The sequence below is a fragment of the Hypanus sabinus genome, chromosome 13 (assembly GCF_030144855.1).
Source record: "Hypanus sabinus isolate sHypSab1 chromosome 13, sHypSab1.hap1, whole genome shotgun sequence".
In the NCBI taxonomy this organism is placed as follows: domain Eukaryota; kingdom Metazoa; phylum Chordata; class Chondrichthyes; order Myliobatiformes; family Dasyatidae; genus Hypanus; species Hypanus sabinus.
The window spans coordinates 27,510,072-27,527,846 of record NC_082718.1 but is presented as its reverse complement, the minus strand read 5'-3'; the positions used below and the strand labels follow the sequence as shown (position 1 = coordinate 27,527,846).

At 38.2% G+C, this 17,775-nt stretch overlaps 1 protein-coding gene across 1 annotated transcript in view; it reads right to left on the bottom strand.

The window, feature by feature from the left end:
* Nucleotides 1-969: 969 nt before the first annotated feature.
* LOC132404310 (neuroepithelial cell-transforming gene 1 protein-like) overlaps nt 970-17,775 on the bottom strand; it is an 84,692-nt gene continuing 67,886 nt past the window's right edge. Inside the window, exons 3-4 of the mRNA XM_059988483.1 lie at nt 14,987-15,049; nt 970-1,137 (exon numbers count right to left, since the gene is read on the bottom strand). Coding sequence (XP_059844466.1) covers nt 970-1,137; nt 14,987-15,049 — 231 coding nt within the window. The remainder of the gene's footprint in view (nt 1,138-14,986; nt 15,050-17,775) is intronic.

Here is a 17,775-nt window from a genome sequence, read left to right as displayed (position 1 = left end):
TCCAACTTTTTCCAAAGTATTGAATACAATCTCTTGGAATTGCATAAACTCTTAATAAAGCATCTCAACCCCAAACATCAACTGTTTCAGAGACACTGCAACCTTGAAACAAATGTTGAAACTAGTTCATTAATTACAAAGAACATATTTAGTGCTGCCTAGTGTCATGTGATGAAGGAGAAAAGAATTGTGATGTAAATCACAATAATAACATTGTAATAGCAGAAGAGGTGATCAATACCACTATCTGGTGGGCAATCTAATCAATCCCATCCTTGTTAGACTCAGTTACAAACGTTCAATTTCAAAAGCAGAAACTGTGTTTGATAAAGATATTTATTATGCAAGTTTTGTATTTTTGAATAGTTGGTAATATAACACAACCGTCCATCCATTAATTGATCAGTGAGATTAAAATCTATTGTTTTAACAATGGTCAAACGAGGCTCAGGCTCCATTTAACCAGAGACAAATTGGCAATTAAATCTTGTTTTGAATGTTAGAAATTCAGATTCCAAAAGCGTTTTTCAGATCTATTATTCGTGTGTGTGTGGGGGGGGAGGGGTGTTGAAATCAGTTGAATCAATTAAAACAAACAAGATAAACCAGTACAGACAATGAAGGGCAGAACATTGTTGGGTAAGCACTATGATAAGGCACTCAATAATTAGGTACATAGACTGTAAGAAATGCTGAAGTGGGGTGAAAAATGTTAAGACTCGTTTTGCTTTTCTAAATATAATTAAGTAGGAATGGCAAGTTTAAGTAGAGGTGATAAAAAAATTGATGTTAGTAGGGGGATGTGGGCTACTAGGGTGTTTATATGCTTGCAGTATTCAGGGATATAACAACCTCAATTCTCCATTGCAATGACTGATGTATTTCTGCTTCCTTGCCTGATCATCCATCTATACAATAGTCACAGTTACCAGTGAAGCAAATTTGAAAAATACACGCCCCCAAGAAAAATTATCTGCTGAGCCAAGGTAGAGCTGTGCCTCTTCTCTCCTGGATGGACACACTTATGCATGGAGTTGAGGCAAATCTGAAACTCACATCCAAAGAATTATGTTTCAGGTCCAGGCAATGACCTTCATTTGTTCTTCTGGAAGTAATCTGTGGACCAGCTATTCCCTCCTACATGAATAAAATTTTAAAAAACTTAAAGAAGTACCCAGCAAGGCCAAGTAAAGACAAACACAAAGTGCACTTCTTTAGTCCTGATGAAGCATTTCAAAGCAAAACGTTGACTGCTTCTTTCAACGGATGCTGCCCGACCTGCTGAGTTCATCCAGCTTTTTTGTAAGGCCAATTAAAGGCCCTCTTCCTCTCTTCTGGGCAGATATTGCAACCAGTTCATGGCATTGAGACAAACTTTTAACATCAGTGCTTTTGCTTTATTCATGAAAACATTTTCTTCATTACATATCAGATAGTTATTACAACACAGAATGGGCTCATTCAAACTATTAAGCCTACCCAGATCCAAGTAGAGTATTAACCTAGATAGTTACAATTCAGCTTTAGAATCATCCAGGACAACAGCACAGAAACATACCCCTCTGCCCATCAAGTCTGTAGTAAACTGTTATTCCGCCTAGTGACTAGTCCCATCGACCCACACCTGGAGCATAACCCTCCATACCCCTCTCGTCCATGTACTTATCAAAACTCTTGTATGTTGCAATCAAACCCACATCCACCTGTTCCACACTCCTTAGCGAAGTTGCCCCTCAGACTCCCAGATAACCAGACTTCAGCAGTTGGAAAGATGATGGAGACTATTATTAAGGATGAGGCTTCAGGGTATTTGGAGGCACATAATAAAATGGGTCAAAGTCAGCATGGTTTTCTAAAGGGAAAATCTTGCCTGACAAATCTGTTCTAATTATTTGAGGAAATAACAGGCAAGATGGACAAAGGAGAGTCAGTATATGTTATTTATTTGGATTTTTAGAAGGCTTTTGCCACACATGAGGCTGCTTAACAAGATAAGAGCCCTTGGTATTACAGTAAAGGAACTAGCATGGATAGAAAATTGGCTGATTGGCAAGAGGTAAAAGGTGGGAATAATGGGAGCCTTTTTTAGTTGGCTGCCAGTGACTGGTGGTGTGCCGCAGGAGTCAGTGTTGGGATCGCTTCTTTTCACGTTGACTTGGATTAAGGAAGTGATAGCTTTTTGGCCAGGATTGCAGACAATATAAATATAGGTGGAGGGGCAGGTAGTATTGAGGAAAGAGGGTGTCCGCAGAAGGACTTAGATAGATTGGGGTAATGGGCAAAGAAGTGGCAGATGGAATATACTGTAAGGAAGTGTATGGTCATGCACATTGGCAAAATGAATAAAGGTGTATACTATTTTCCAAATGGGGAGAAAGTTCAAAAATCAGAGGTGCAAGGGGACTTGGGAGTCCTTGTGAAGGATTCCCTAAAGGTTAACTTACAGGTTGAGTTGGTGGTAAGGAAGGCATATGCAATGTTAGTATAAAGTTTGCAGACAATATGAAGATGGGTGGAGAGACAAATGGAATACAGGGTTGGGAAGTGTATGGTCATGCACTGTGGTAAAAGAAATAAAAGGGTAGACTATTTTCTAAATGGAGAGAAAATTCAAAAATCTGAGACGCAAAGGGACTTGGGAGTCTTTGTGCAAGATTCCCTAAAGGTTAACTTGCAGGTTGAGTTGGTGGAGAGGGAGGCAAATGTGATGTTAGCATATGGGTCTGTATTCACTAGAATTCAGAAGAATGAGGGGTGACCTAATTGAAACCTATCGAATTTTGAAAGGCCTTGATATAGTGGATGTGGAGAGGATGTTTCCTATGGTGGGAGAGTCTAGGACCAGAAGACACAGCTTCAGAATAGAACAGAGATGAGGAGGAATTTCCTTAGCCAGAGAGTTGGGAGTCTGTGGAATTTCATGTCACAGGCAGTTGTGGCAGTGAAGTCTTTACGTATATTTAAGGCTGAGATTGATGGATTTTTGATTAGTAGGTCAAGGAGGGGTACAGAGAGAAGGCAGGAGACTGGGGCTGAGAGGAAAAATGGATCAGACACGATGAAATGGCAGAGCAGACTCGATGGGCCAAATGGCCGAATTCTATGCCTATAACCTTATGGTCTTATGGCCTGTCCATGCAGTCCAGCAAGCACATTTATAACTAGCAATCAAGGGATTTAGGGATGGTGCTGGAAAAAAGGTGCTGAGTTAGATCATACTCTACTATAATAAATGGAAGAACAGACATGAAGGGCTGTACATGATTGCTCCTATTTCTTAAGTTACATGGAATGTGATGGTAATATGTGCAAAACACGAGAACTTGAGATGATTTGTCACAAACGTGTGTAATTCATGTTCCAGGACAGTGTAGTCATTTGTCTGAAGTGTTAATGCTGCTGAATGTGTAGCAATTCTCTTCCTGCAAATGATCAATTACTTTAATGAGCAGAAATGAGTAGTTAATCAGCAGAAAATTGGAAGTTAGTTTGAATTTCTTCAGTGTTTGGGTTAGTGAGTTTCTTTGGAATTTGGAAAATCAAGGGTAGTTTGAATAAAGGACACAGTAGCTGATTCTTTACATAAACTTGATAAACTTTTTTGCTTTTCTTTAATTACAAATTACTTATGGCAACCAAAAGGATCTAAGGACACCTAACTCACAACTAATTTTCCTTTATTTGCAGTGGCTCAACAAGTACTCAAGAAGGACTGAAAAGTACAGCAGCATTTGCAAGCAATGCCCATAGATGGAGATAAGCTTCACCCATGTGAACATTTTTTATTATGCAATTGTAAAAATATCTGTTCTTCACAATGCAGCAAATCAAACATTTACATTATTTGCACCTTTATCGACAGGCTCCTTTCCTCCAACTTAAAAATTCTTATCCTCGTCTTTAACTGTTTTCAGAACCTTGTTGCCCTCCCCCAGCCTCTACTGTTGTAACTTTAGCTAACCATGCATCCTACTGCACCAGACATTACTTACAGCTCAGCCCTATTTCCTCTCTGCGATCCACCCAGCCTTTAGTAGCTGATAGCTCAATTGCTGACCCATCACATGCTGGAACCCTCAACGTTCTGTATTTTCATCTCTTTTAACAGCATCGCCAATTGTTTTTTGTGCATCATTAAAGATTAATGTCAATTTATCTCTATATAAAACACCAGAATGTTTAAACTTGCTGTTTAAAACATCAGTGTCTCCTCAGCGAGACATTGTTGACAGGTTTATTCATGAGGGAACAATCCTGTCACAATCTAAAATATAATAAAAGTACTATTCTATAATTCAGAGTGGAAAAATGTTTGGTTGGCATTTTGTAACACAGTGAGTTTAAAGCTGAGCTCAATATGGAGGATAAGCTCAGAAAGCTCAACATAAAGAGCTGCTCAACCCAATATGCTGTCAGACTGCTGAGTTCCTCCAGCACTTCATGTATTGCTCTAGATTCCAGCATCTCCTGTCTCTTACGGCCCCAAACTCTGAAAGGAGTTAAGTTTAAAAATAGTTTTGAATATTGGGGAATCATTTAAATATTGAAAATTCCAAGTTGTCTTTGTTCTGTTGCCCGAGGGAATACAAAACTGGTCTCAATGCTGTGCTGTTAGCAAGTGCTTAAAAGTCGTTTGTAACATAACTACATTAGATCAATGGTAAGTTTCTGCATTGTATTGTCCAATTAAAAGCTGTGTGATATTGGGAACTATTTTGCTCTGCATTATTATTTAGAGGTTCTTACTGTCAAGTAACAGTGTTGGTGAATTGTCGAATGCTCTTCAGGTTAGCAATTAACAAATGGTTTCTTAGAATAGATACATGTCCCTACCTTAGAAATTACTAGGATTACCCTTAGCCTTCTATTTTTCTAAGCTCCATGTACCTATCCAAAAGTCTCTTAAAAGACCCTAGCGTATCTGCCTCCACCACTGTTGCTGGCAGCCCAATCCACGCACTCACCACTCTCTGAGTGATGCACCATCAATAACTCACACTGAGACATAAGGCGAGATATTGGCTTTTATTGACTGGAAGAAGGAACCAGGAGTGAGTGTCCATCATACTATGACCTGGAGACTGAGGCCGAGCGTCAGGCCTCAGATCGCCTTTATACAGGGGCCTGTGGGAGGAGCCACAGGAACAGTCAGCAGGGGGCGTGTCCAGACAGGCACATAGTTCACCACACTGAGTAAAAAACTTACCCCTGACATCTCCTCTGTACCTACTCCTGAGCACGTTAAACCTGTGTCCTCTTGTAACAGCCATGTCAGCCTTGGGAAAAAGCCTCTGACTATCCACATGATCAATGCCTCTCATCATCTTATACACCTCTATCAGGACACCTGTCACCCTCCATCGCTCTAAGGAGAGAAAACTGAGTTTACTCAACTTGTTTTCATAAGGCATGCTCTCCAATCCAGGCACCATCCTTATAAATCTCCTCTGCACCTTTTTTATGGTTTCCACATCCTTCCTGTAGTGAGGCAACCAGAACTGAGCACAGTACTCCAAGTGGGATCTGACCAGGGTCCTATATAGCTGCAACATTACCTCTCGGCTCCTAAATTCAATCCCACAATTGATGAAGGCCAATGTACCGTATGCCTTCTTAGCACAGAGTCAACTTGTGCAGCTGCTTTGAGTGTCCTGTGGACTCAGACCCCAAGATCCCTCTGATCCTCCACACTGCCAAGAGTCTTACCATTAATACTATATTCTGTCATCATATTTGACCTACCAAAATGAACCACCTCACACTTAGCTATATTGAACTCCATCTGCCATTTCTCAGCCCAGTTTTCCATCCTATCAACGTCCCACTGTAACCTCTGACAGCCCTCCACACTATCCACAACACCCCCAACGTTTGTGACATCAGCAAACTTACTAACCCATCACTCCACTTCCTCCAGTTTAGGAACAGTTGTTACCCCTCAATCATCAACCGGGGGGGGGGGGGGGAATAACTTCATTTACCCCATCACTGAAGTGTTCCCACAACCTCTGGACTCACTTTGAAGGACTCTTCAGTTCATGTGATCAATATATATTGCTTATTTATTATTAATTTTTCTTTCTTTTTGTATTTGCAGTTTGTTGTCTTTTGCATACTGGTTGTCTGCCTTGTTGGTGTGGTCCTTATGGTACTTTGATGATAAATTTACTTTGAACTTTGACCGCTGCCTTATAAAACCTCAGCATAATATCCTTGCTCTTATACTGTACTCTCGTCCTTTTGAAATGAATGCTAACATTGCATTTGCCTTCCTTCTCACTGACTCAATCTGTAAGCTAATCTTTGGGGAATTCTGCATGAGTACTCCCAAGTCCCTTTGCACCCTTGACTTCTGAATTTTCTCCCCATTGAGAAAAGTCTTTCCTTTTATTCCTTCTACCAAAGTGCATGGCCATACACTTCCCCACACTATATTCCACCTACCACTTTTTTGCCCACTCTCCTAATCTGTCTAAATCTTTCTGCAGGCTCTCTGTTTCATCAACATTACCTGACCCTCTACCTATCATTGTATCATCCACAAACTGGGCTACAAAGCCATCAAATTCGCCATCCAAATCAATGATATATAATGTGAAAAGAAGCAGGCCTCTACAGAACAACACTGAGTCACCGGCAGCCAATCAGAAACGCCCCCCTTTATTCCCACTCTTAGTCTCCGGACAGTTAGCCAGTCTTCTATCCACTTAAAATCTCAGTGTGACTTGCATCACTGAGAGGAGGAATATATGCGAGGAAAAGGGAAACAAGAAAATAAGAATACCCAATAAGCTTTCAGAAAAAAATTGATTAGGCAAACCTTTCAAAATAAAACTATTGTCAGGTAGCACCATGATGAGGAAACTGGAGTTCTCCGGAGAGGTGAAACGTGAGCAGCAAATTACATGTTATCACGCAACTGAAAGTACCAGACATACTGAAGAAAGATGACCTTGTAACCTCAACACATGTACATGTTGACAGAAATTTAAAACTTGTTAGATATACAAATCTCTAATTTTATAAAGTCTCCTTTGTTTACTTGGCTCCCACAAGTGAAACCTTTCTTTAGCATGATCTATTATTAGGAGTGTACTCCTATATAAGAGGCATCTCAAGTGTTTTGTCACCTGGGTAAGGTATTTGACAGGTTTGTGCTGTACATAGTTCACTGATGGTGTCACTGTATGGTTCATTAGCTAAAAATAATGCTTTCAATGGTACCAGCCTTACATTTCTGAATTATAAACAGTGCTATTATAGATAAGCAGTCAGAGTAGTAGGGAACATTTCAATATACCATTACATCCTAATGCACAAAACTTCAAATTGTTTATTCCATATTTTCCAAGACATTAATGCAGTACAGATTTATCCCAGTACACAAAATGGCACTCTGTTAAAGCAGTTACAATCTGGACACTGCCTTGTAAGGCAAATGAATTTGGTAGGATGCAGATGTCAACATATGTGCATTATGCATTTAAAAAATAAGTGGTAAAATCACACAAGCATGAAAATAAACCCATTACTTGACATGGAGTTTTAACTAATTAATAAACTTGTTAGTTCATAAGGAAGTTTAAAGATCTTTTTTGTGAAAATTTTGCCAATCTTTTATATACTACAAAACAGAGTCTGTCACAATGGTCACCTCTATCTATGTCTTTGGTAGGTCGTATTAATGTTGTTAAAATGTATGTTCTCCCTGAATTTTTATATTTATTTCAATCAATTCCAATTTTTATTCCTAAATCTTTTTTTGATTCCTTAGACTCTATTATTTTGTCACATCTGTGGAAGAATAAGCATTCTAGAATTAATAGAATTTATCTCCAAAAATCTAAAAAAAGAGGGTGGCATGGCCTTACTTAACTTTCGTTAATATTATTGGGTAGCCAATATATGTTGTGCTACCTTTTGGTCTTTTTCCATGGCCAACCTGAGTGCCCTAATTGGGTGGCAATGGAGTTGAGTTCCACTAAAGATTTATCTATTTCTGCACTTCTTGGCTCTGTACTCCCTAGTAGTTTGTCCAGATTAATTGTTAATCCTCTTGTTAGACACACTTTGCGAATATGGGCTCAGTTTAGAAAATGTTATGGTTTCTATGGTTTTTCCTTTTCTAGTCCTATCTTACATAATCACCCTTTTTTTCCTACTATGTATGATTCAACATTCCATGATTGGTATAGGAAGGGCATTATACATTTTGAAGATCTTTTTATTGATAATCGCTTTGCATCTTTTCAACAGCTCTCTGCTGTTCAATCTGCCTAATGCTAATTTTTTTAGATATCTCCAAATTAGACTCTTTATTAATCCTTTAATTCCTAACTTCCCTGAAATGCCTGAGAAAAATGTTATGGATTTCTTTCTTTCTATTAATGCACTGGGTAAAGGGTTAATATCATTCATTCGTGATAAATTAGCACTCTTAAGGCATGCCCCTGTGGATAAAATTAGAATGGCTTGGGAGCAAGATTTAAATATCTCTTTATCTGATGAGACTTGGGACTCGATTCTCAAATCGGTTAATTCAACCTCTCTTTGTGCTCGCCATTGCCTTTTACAGTTTAAGATTGTTCATAGAGCCCATATGTCTAAATGTAAATTATCTCGATTTTACCCTAATATTAGTCCTCTTTGTGATAAATGCAAAAGGGGCGAGGCCTCTCTTATTCATATGTACTGGTTCTGTTCTAGCTTGGAGAAATTTTGGAAAGATGTCTTCATAACTTTATCTTATATTCTGAATCACCACTTAGAACCTAACCCTTTAATTGCTTTGTTTGGTTTTTTGGGTGAGACAGATTTACATTTGAGTTCGACTAAGTGTCGAATATTATCTTTTGGTTCTCTCCTGGCTAGACGTTTAATCCTCCTTAGATGGAGAGATGTTGCCCTGCCCACACATGCTCAATGGCTTAATGATATTATGTCCTGCTTAGACCTTGAAAAAATTCATTATTCAGTTCTTAATTCGGATATAAAGTTCCATAAGGTCTGGGGACCTTTTATTGAATACTTTCATAACCTTCCTCCTAACTAAGGTTTTTTTCTCGGTCCCTTGCTTTCAGCTCTTTTTTTTTGGTAGTAGGCATTATTATCTTCTGTTTTTAAGTGTATTTACAGTTTTGGGGTTTGAATGTCCTGATTTATATTCTCTATATTGTGTTGTGGTTGGTCTGGAGTTTTTTTGTTGTTGCAGGGCTTGGGGAGGATACTAATTTTACATGTCTTCAATTTGGGTGTTTTCTCAACTATCTTTTTTGTATTATATTATTATTGTATGTTTATTTTTGCACTGTATTAATGTTCTTCATTTTGATTTGTTTTTTTTTCTATCTGTAGCGATGTAGAAAATGCATAAAAAAACTAATCTGTTAGTGTGAGAGACTTTTTAAAAATCAGATCTCTCAATTTACACTTATTTCTAAAAACAAAAAAAACCCAGGATATTATTGACTTTATATAAGAACTAAGAAATAGGAGCAGGAGTAGGCCATCAGGCCCATCAAGCCTGCTCTGCCATCTATTAAGATAATGGCTGATCTGGCCATGGACTCATCTCCACTTACCTGCCTTTTCCCTATAACCCTCAATTCCCCTACTATGCAAAAATCTATCAAATATATTTACTGAGGTAGACTCCACAGCTTCATTGGGCAGAGAATCCCACAGATTCACCACTCTCTGGGAAAAGCAGTACCCCCTCATCTCCGTCCTACATCTACTCCCCCGAATCTTGAGGCAATGTCCTCTAGTTCTAGTCTCACCTACCAGTGGAAACAACTTTCCTGCCTCTATCTTATCTATCCCTTTCATAATTTTATATGCTTCTGTAAGATTTCCTCTCATTCTTCTGAATTCCAGCAAATATAGTCCCAGGCAATTCAATCTCTCCTCATAGTCTAACCCCCTCATCTCTGGAATCAACCTGGTGAACCTTCTTTGCACAACCTCCAAAGCAAGTATATCCTTCCTCAAGTACTTATTAGTATTTATTGCTTTTCTCCAGCAGCCATTGAAAAGGTGGTGAGCAGCTATCCTCTTCAACTACTGCTGTCCACTCTTTTAATGGTTTTGGGCAGAGAGTTTAAGAATTTATACCCAATGATGATGAAGGAACAGAGATACATTTCCAAGTAAGGGCACTCCTCCAAATTGAAAGCACTAATGCAAGTGTGGTGCTCCCAAACATCTGATGCATTATCTTGAAATTTTGTTTCATCAATAAAATTTTCTTTCTGCAATTGGCAGATTAGGTGCATCTCGCAAAGGATTTGAATTCTGCATTTAAAACTATTTTCAAGATTCTTTGTTAGCAGTTAACAAAACACTTTACGCTTTCGTTATGACTGCGTGGAATTCCTCTGGATGCTCTGGTCTCTTCCCACTTTCCAAAGACACACCGTTTGGATTCGTGAGTTGTGTGAACATGGTATGATGGCGCTGGTGGTGTAGTAATATTGTGAGCTACTCAGCACAATCCCTGCTGAATTAATGTCACAAATGACACATTTCACTTATGTTTTGATATACATGTGACAAATAGAGCTGATCTGAATCTTACTATTCATGCAACACAAAGAGGGGAAATTAAGGTTAGCAGTTTATATAGACCATACATGTTTGATGGGGGACAGCAATGATTCCCAATTATAATTTCCCAAGTTCAGTAGAAAATCAAGTGAAGATATTGAACTGTAGTGCTCTTTTGCCAAGCTGGTAAGGTTCTCCTTGATCACTTGCTTGTATCAATTAGCACACGTACAGAATGCCAGGAGCAGTTTTCTGTTCAAAGCTGTATCTGGTACCCAACACAAGTACAGAAAATGAACAGGAAAGGGGGATGCAATATCAATTTGTTGAAAATTAGTTTATGGATCAGTTGGTAGGGATATTGTTAGAAAAGATTGAACTACTGATTGTATGAAGTGTAAACTACATATTGTAGAGGTCAAAGTATTTCTATCAGAACACAATGGCAGCAGGACACCTGACCCATCATTCAGTCTGATCTGCACCAAGTTTCAGTGCTAGTTCCACAGTATTCTAAGTTTCCTAATTTCAAAATTTTAGCTATTTCTTCTTTAAATGCTTCTGCAATCCTCTGGGATCAGAAATTCCAGGGATTCATTTCCATCTTCAAGAAGTAGTTCCTTTGCAAATCAGTATTAAAATGTCTATCCTTTTATCAGGCAGCTGTGTTGTTTAAATTCCATTTGTTAAGATTTTGCCTGCTTTCTCAACCTGTCTGGCTCTTTGCAGCATGCCCTTCCACCAGCTTCTATGTTTTCACTAAATCTGGTTGTCAACTCTCTGCTCTTTCCTTAAGTCAATACTATAGTAGTAAGCTGTGGGCCAAGAAATAAGTTTTAGGCACCCCACTAGTTATTTCCTTCCAGCCTGAAAAATACCCATTTATTCAATTTTTCTCCTTTATGTTTAAATAAAATCTTCAGTCCATATCCTGGTGCATGTTTTCAACTCGAAACTTCTCTGTACCTAGTGGGAAGGAATGTCTCAAAATAAATATTCCTTTTTGTTTAGTGAACTTGCTGCTCCTAAACGTAAGCCAAGTGATCTGGTTTTCAAATCAATATGACAAAAACCTGTTACTACAACTATGCTCAACACTTAAACATTAGTCAAAATACTTTCATTACATCAATGTGTCCAAATAATCAAGCAATTGCTTCATCTAGATGTGCTGGCTTATTTCACAAGGAAGATTTGCAACTAGAAAGCAGACTATTCTTTGAGGTTCCTCAGATTACTTTCCATTATTTGTGTTAATTTTGTTCCTATTTTCTCCAATTTTTCCATTCATTAGTTAACTAGTAAAATACTAGACTGATCCAAAACCTGTGTATACTGACAATGGACCATCGAGTCTTAGGTTTCATTTTGATTTCCTCATCACTATTTACAGGACAGCTTGGAAATATCAGATGCAAAAGTATTTAATTCTTTTTTTTGGTAATATCAGATCTATATGCCTAATTTATACCTCCTTCAGACAAACCTATTATAATTCATGCACTTTAATCGAACCGAATAATCCTTTTGCCAGTTAATCTTCCCTGCCTTCCATTTAAGTCCTTATATTCTCCCCCCTTCCCAACTTTTCAATTTTAAAAGTAGTTCCAGTCAAAGCTCAAACTAGAACATTAACCCTGTTATACCCCCTCATAGGTGTTATCTAACTCAAGTATTTTCAGTATTTTCTATTTTACTTTAAGGTAGCCATGGAAAAGAACTCTAATTTGACAATTCTTGGCCAGTTCCTCAGATTTCATGACTGATTCAATTCACTCTGGTTTTGAGGAGACTGATGAGGCCTATGCAGGAACCACCGGCTTTTTCCATAAATGGGGCAGAGGCAGGTGGATGATTGGTGAGGCGTCACACTGCTTCTACTGTGTGTCGGGCTTCCTTCTAAATAGCTTTGAGGCTCTCTGAATTCTCCTTCCCAACTTTAAACAATCATGAACTAAAGATTCACAAGACTCTGAGAGAATGTTGCATTTTTAATCCCTCAGGGGCTTCAAACATATACTTGATTACTTTCTTCTGTCTACCTTGTAATTTTTTTCCCCCATGGTGAGCTTAGATAAGAGTACAATTCTGAAGTTATGCATGTGGTATGAGACAGCATGACCGGCTCAATAGTGTCAACTGGCTGCAAATAGGACAGGGATATTATTTATTTTATTTAGAGATACTGTGTGGAATAGGCCCTTCCAATGCTTCGAGCTGCGCCACCCAGCAGCCCCCGACAACCCTCATCTCTCTGATTTAACCCTAACGTAATCATGGTACAATTTACAAAGACCAATTAACCTACTGACCAATATGTCTATAGACTGTAGGAGAAAACTGGAGTACCTGGAGTAAACCCATGCATTCCATGGGGAGAAGGTACAAACTCAATACAGAGGATGCCAGGATTGAACTACGACACCCCAAGTTGAAACAGTGTTGTGCTAACCCTTACGCTACTGTGGTACCTGTAGCCTAGGAGAAGACAGTGGCTTTCAGTGAATTTGGAGGATTTGGTGTTATAGAGAAGTCATTGCAGTTCCTTGCAATGCCAACTGTAGGTAGTTCAGGCCTCAGAAGCATGTAGATCATCAGGGATCATTGCTGCTCAGTAGACCATGCGTTTTGTGACAGGTCTGAGGTCTTGATCTTCAAATACAGTCTCATTTGATCAACACTCTGGTATATTGAAGGCGGCAATGATAAATTTCATCATTGATGTTTACCTTCTCTGAGAGGTGGCTTTCAAAAGTTAAAAACAGGTTCTTGGCTTTAGGAGTTCTATGCAAACTTTTATCATTAGAAGGTGGTATTGTACCCTGGGGAATGGGGCTGCTGCTGTGGGAAAACTATTAGCGGAGGATCTTACTACCTACTACCACCCAACTTCCTACTTCATCCCCCAGCCCGCCTGCCCACCCACTTTCCTCTTCACCTGGTCTCATCTATAACATGTTAGCTTGTATTCTTATAAAGTGGTATCATTCTTAGTAATTAAAGTTCATCTTCCAAATACAAATTCCCACTAGTAGGGGAATAAAGTGGTTGCTAATATTTCTGCTATTTTAATAAAGAACAATTAAGTTTTGTGTCATATTACTAACTGAAGGATACCTCAGTTAGCTCAGAGAAAAAAAGCATTGAATAAAAGATGAACAACAATTTCTCTAATACAAGTTTGATTTAAGTACATTTTATATGGCAGAAGTTAAAGCCTTTTCAGTTCATGAAATAATTGAATACTACAACTCAGAAGGATATCATTTGGCCTTCTTTGCTGTGCCAGCTTTTTGAAAAGTGACAAGTTAATGTTCCCGACCCTCAGCCCCCAAGTAAAATTTATAAAGCACACGATATCCAGGATTAATATTAGCCAAGAATTCACTATTCATTTTACTCTTCCCAATGAAGGGTCTTGGCCTGAAGCACAGACTGTTTATTCCCCTCCATAGATGCTGCCTGACTTGCTGAGTTCTCCAGCATTTTGTGTGCATGATACCCTCAAAATCTTCAGTATCTGCAGCATCTCTTGTGCTCATCATTCTTCCCAAGATCTTTTGTAACTACTGAAACTGACATTGTTTTCAAAGCACAGGATGACTGATACTCCTGAGATTGAAGGATCTGCTCCCACCCACCAAGAAAACCCAAAATATCTTTAAATCTGATTCTCTTCCACATCACCATCTCATTCAAATCTTCAGCTCCTTTGCAGACACAGAATTAATATGCCAGTGACAATGTGGTGACTTATAGTTTAAATCCTCATTCATGTATAAATATTGAAAATAAGTATGATCAGAGAGAGATGCTTCATCATGACTTAATTTGATATCTACAGTTGGATATTCTCAGGAAATGTTAAGGAGATGAAATTTAGCTAATATTCTTTCCCTAACCCACAATTCTGCCGTGCCTTTACAATGACAAGTTGCGTCAAATCAGCTAATTCAGCAGAAAACAGATCAATGCTATTTTATGCATCTGATTTCAGCTACATGGGTGGGTGGATTGAATAGGAGGATTTAGGCTCTCAGCACTTGACCATTCGACACATTACCAGGTAAAGCTAAAGCAGGCCACAACCAATACTCATTCCCAAGACTGCAATATGAACAAACAATTGGGAAAGATATCTATCTAGCATGACTCATCACTGAAGTTTAAGAAATAGCTATACAAAGGGCAAAATTCTTACTGTAAGACAAAATATTTTCTTAAGGAATATGGTTCATGTTTGTATATCAATCATGTATACAAATGGCTTGACCAATTTTTGAAAACTTTCATGATATTCATGTATAACAATCAAGGCACAATAACCAGTCACCCATGACTAATTTTCACAACTCCAAGACTGTAAAAATGTACAGTATTATAGCAATCAAATGCAACAGGCAATCTCCATTTTATTGGGTTCTGAAGCATGCAATTATACCTTAATATCAAGGCTACAAAGACTGATGACATCATCATCTTTCGCTCTTCGTTTCCTTTTCTTCTAGGAGAGAAGAAACAGTAGACTTAGCAAGTTTATAAATAAATACATTCGAAACCAGAGTGGTTTAATGTACAAAAATTCTTCAAAGAATCTCAAAGGATAAGTAGCACAATTACATAATTCCAATCAGATAATGACACATTGTCCAGTTACTCTGATATCCAGTCTTGCATTTGTATGCACATATGAAACACAAATCAAAATGCTCCATACTGACAATATACAGCAATCATAATATGTCAGTTGAATTTTTTCGGTTAATATTCAAAAAATGCTCTAGTATAAATGGATTAGTTGAGAAGAGAGCATCTCTCATTTATTTAACTCAATATGACATGTTTTGTTGACCAGTGAAGATGAATTTAGAATCCAACCATACAGCGGAAGTACTAGAAGGACAATATTGGGGGAATGCAACCTCTGGGAACATTCTGAAAGTAGGCAAAGACTCAATGGCCTCTTTTTAGTCATGATAAAATAATGTCTCATTAGTGCCTTCAAGGTCAAAAAGAGAGTTCAGAACTACTATCGTCATTGATGGGCAAAACTCGTGAAACGAATTCAATAGAACATTCATTGCTGAAATGAAGGGACCAATTCTAACCTTAGAGGGTAGCAAATATGTGTGGATGCCATTGTCTTTTTGGTCACAAATCTGATATCCATAAGCAATGAAGAGGCCAATTTTAAACTCACAGGGAAGCAAATACGTGTGGGTGGCTTTACATTTATTGGTCATAAATCTGATATCTATTATTGGCAAAAATCCCAGCTTGTTTTGGTAAACAACCATGCAAAGATTTAAGAAAATCTCAGCCAGACTTGCTTGCTATTACTTGCATTTTTAATCCGCCCAACAGAGCAAAGTGTTTTTTTTAAAAATTGCCACCTATATTCATCATCCTCTACTAAAATCACTCAAAATTTTCAGATTAAGGCTCTAGGATTTGACAGTGACTTGACTTGATTTGAAAGTAACTTGACCTAAAGTTTTAAAAGTTATAATCTATATCAATCATGTCAAGATTATATATCTCTAAGGATTTTATGTATTAAAATAAGTACATCACCACTGAAATGCAGTCTACATTCCCAATCGACAGCAGGCTTACCAGTTCACTTTGGCATCTTGCATCTCCAACAGCTTTTACCTGCACCTTCAAATCACAAAATACTTCTTCCCCTCTCAAACTGTGACCTTTCCCAGTCTGAAACCATTCACACATTCTCTGCATTTCCAGCACCAATCTACTATTTGTCCTTTTACACCTCTGGGTGGTCTTTCTTCCTCAACAGCTGTTTTCACATTCCCATCCCCCTACCTCACCCCCAACTTCATACCTCCTCCCCTCAAGTCTACTCAATTTCTTCACCTTGAAGTGTTGACAAATATGTTTCACTTTAGGAAAGGCATCACCCGCAGCAATAAAGCTGAAATATAAATTTGTTTTGTCTTTTTTTGGTCCAAAGCTGATAGTTGATAAAGGAAGGTGATTATCTATTTATTTACTGATTGATTGAGATACAGCACAGAATCAGCCCTTTGAACCTTGCTGCCCAGCAATCCTCTGATTTAATGTAAAATGGAAGACCCAGAGGAAACCCACACAGTCATAGGGAGAATGTATGAACTCCTTACAGGCAGTGTTCAGAATTAAACCTGGTTCACCTGTAATGTAAAGCATTCTGCTAACCACTGTGCTACCGTGCCAACCTATTTATTTCTCCAGTTATAAAAATACCATCTTGTGAGCTATTTTCATTTTCCATCTCTTACCCTGAACTATCCAGTTTTGTCCAAGCACATACAGCATGACCTTTCATAACAACACACACAAAATGCTGGAGGAACTCAGCAGGCCAGGCAGCATCTATAGAATAGTACAGTTTACATTTTGGGCTGAAACCCTTTGGCAGGACTGGAGAAAAAGAAGCTGAGGAATCTTTCTTCCATAGATGCTGCCTGGCCTGCTGAGTTACTCCAGCATTTTGTGTGCGTTGCTTAGATTTCCAGCAACTGCAGATTTTCTCTTGTTTGTGATTGGAGACCCTTCATAACATTGGTTTGCATTAAATCTTCTGTGACCATCAGGGAAGAGGTGCACAAAATAAATTCTCCAGTTCCTAAACTCTACATTTCTCTAAACTTACAAGTCTGCACATAAGTAGTAAGCTGCTCACATGGATTTGGTTTTCAAAGACTCCATTAGAAACAACCACCTTGTGATTTTGATGCTATTTGTTTCATTATACTCTGAGCACCTGCTTGATCTATATTTTTAGGAAAACAGAATTATAATCTGCAAATTTCTCCTCATTTTATCTGAATTTTGTGCATGAATAAGAAAGTTTAATAAATACAATTTATAAAATAATTTGACCATAAAGCAATAAACAAATACTAAAGTCAATTTTGGAATCAATCCTGTAAGGAAGCAGGAAATAAAGATATTTTATTTAAGGAAGGCTTCAAATAGAAGTTCTTGGCAAATCTCAGCACTTTACTGGGCAAAAACAGCAGGCAGGAACAACTGGTCAGCAACCTGAAATAATAAAAAAGGTGCCAGGTTAAAGACAAATTGATGTTCTCTTTCTGAGGGTGTTGAGATGTGTTTCCTTTGGAACAGAGGAAACTGAGGGGAGATTTAATTGGATGCTCATATAATACAGGTCAATAACCGAAGGTGCATTGATTTAAAGTGATTGCGAAAGAATGATGATGTGGG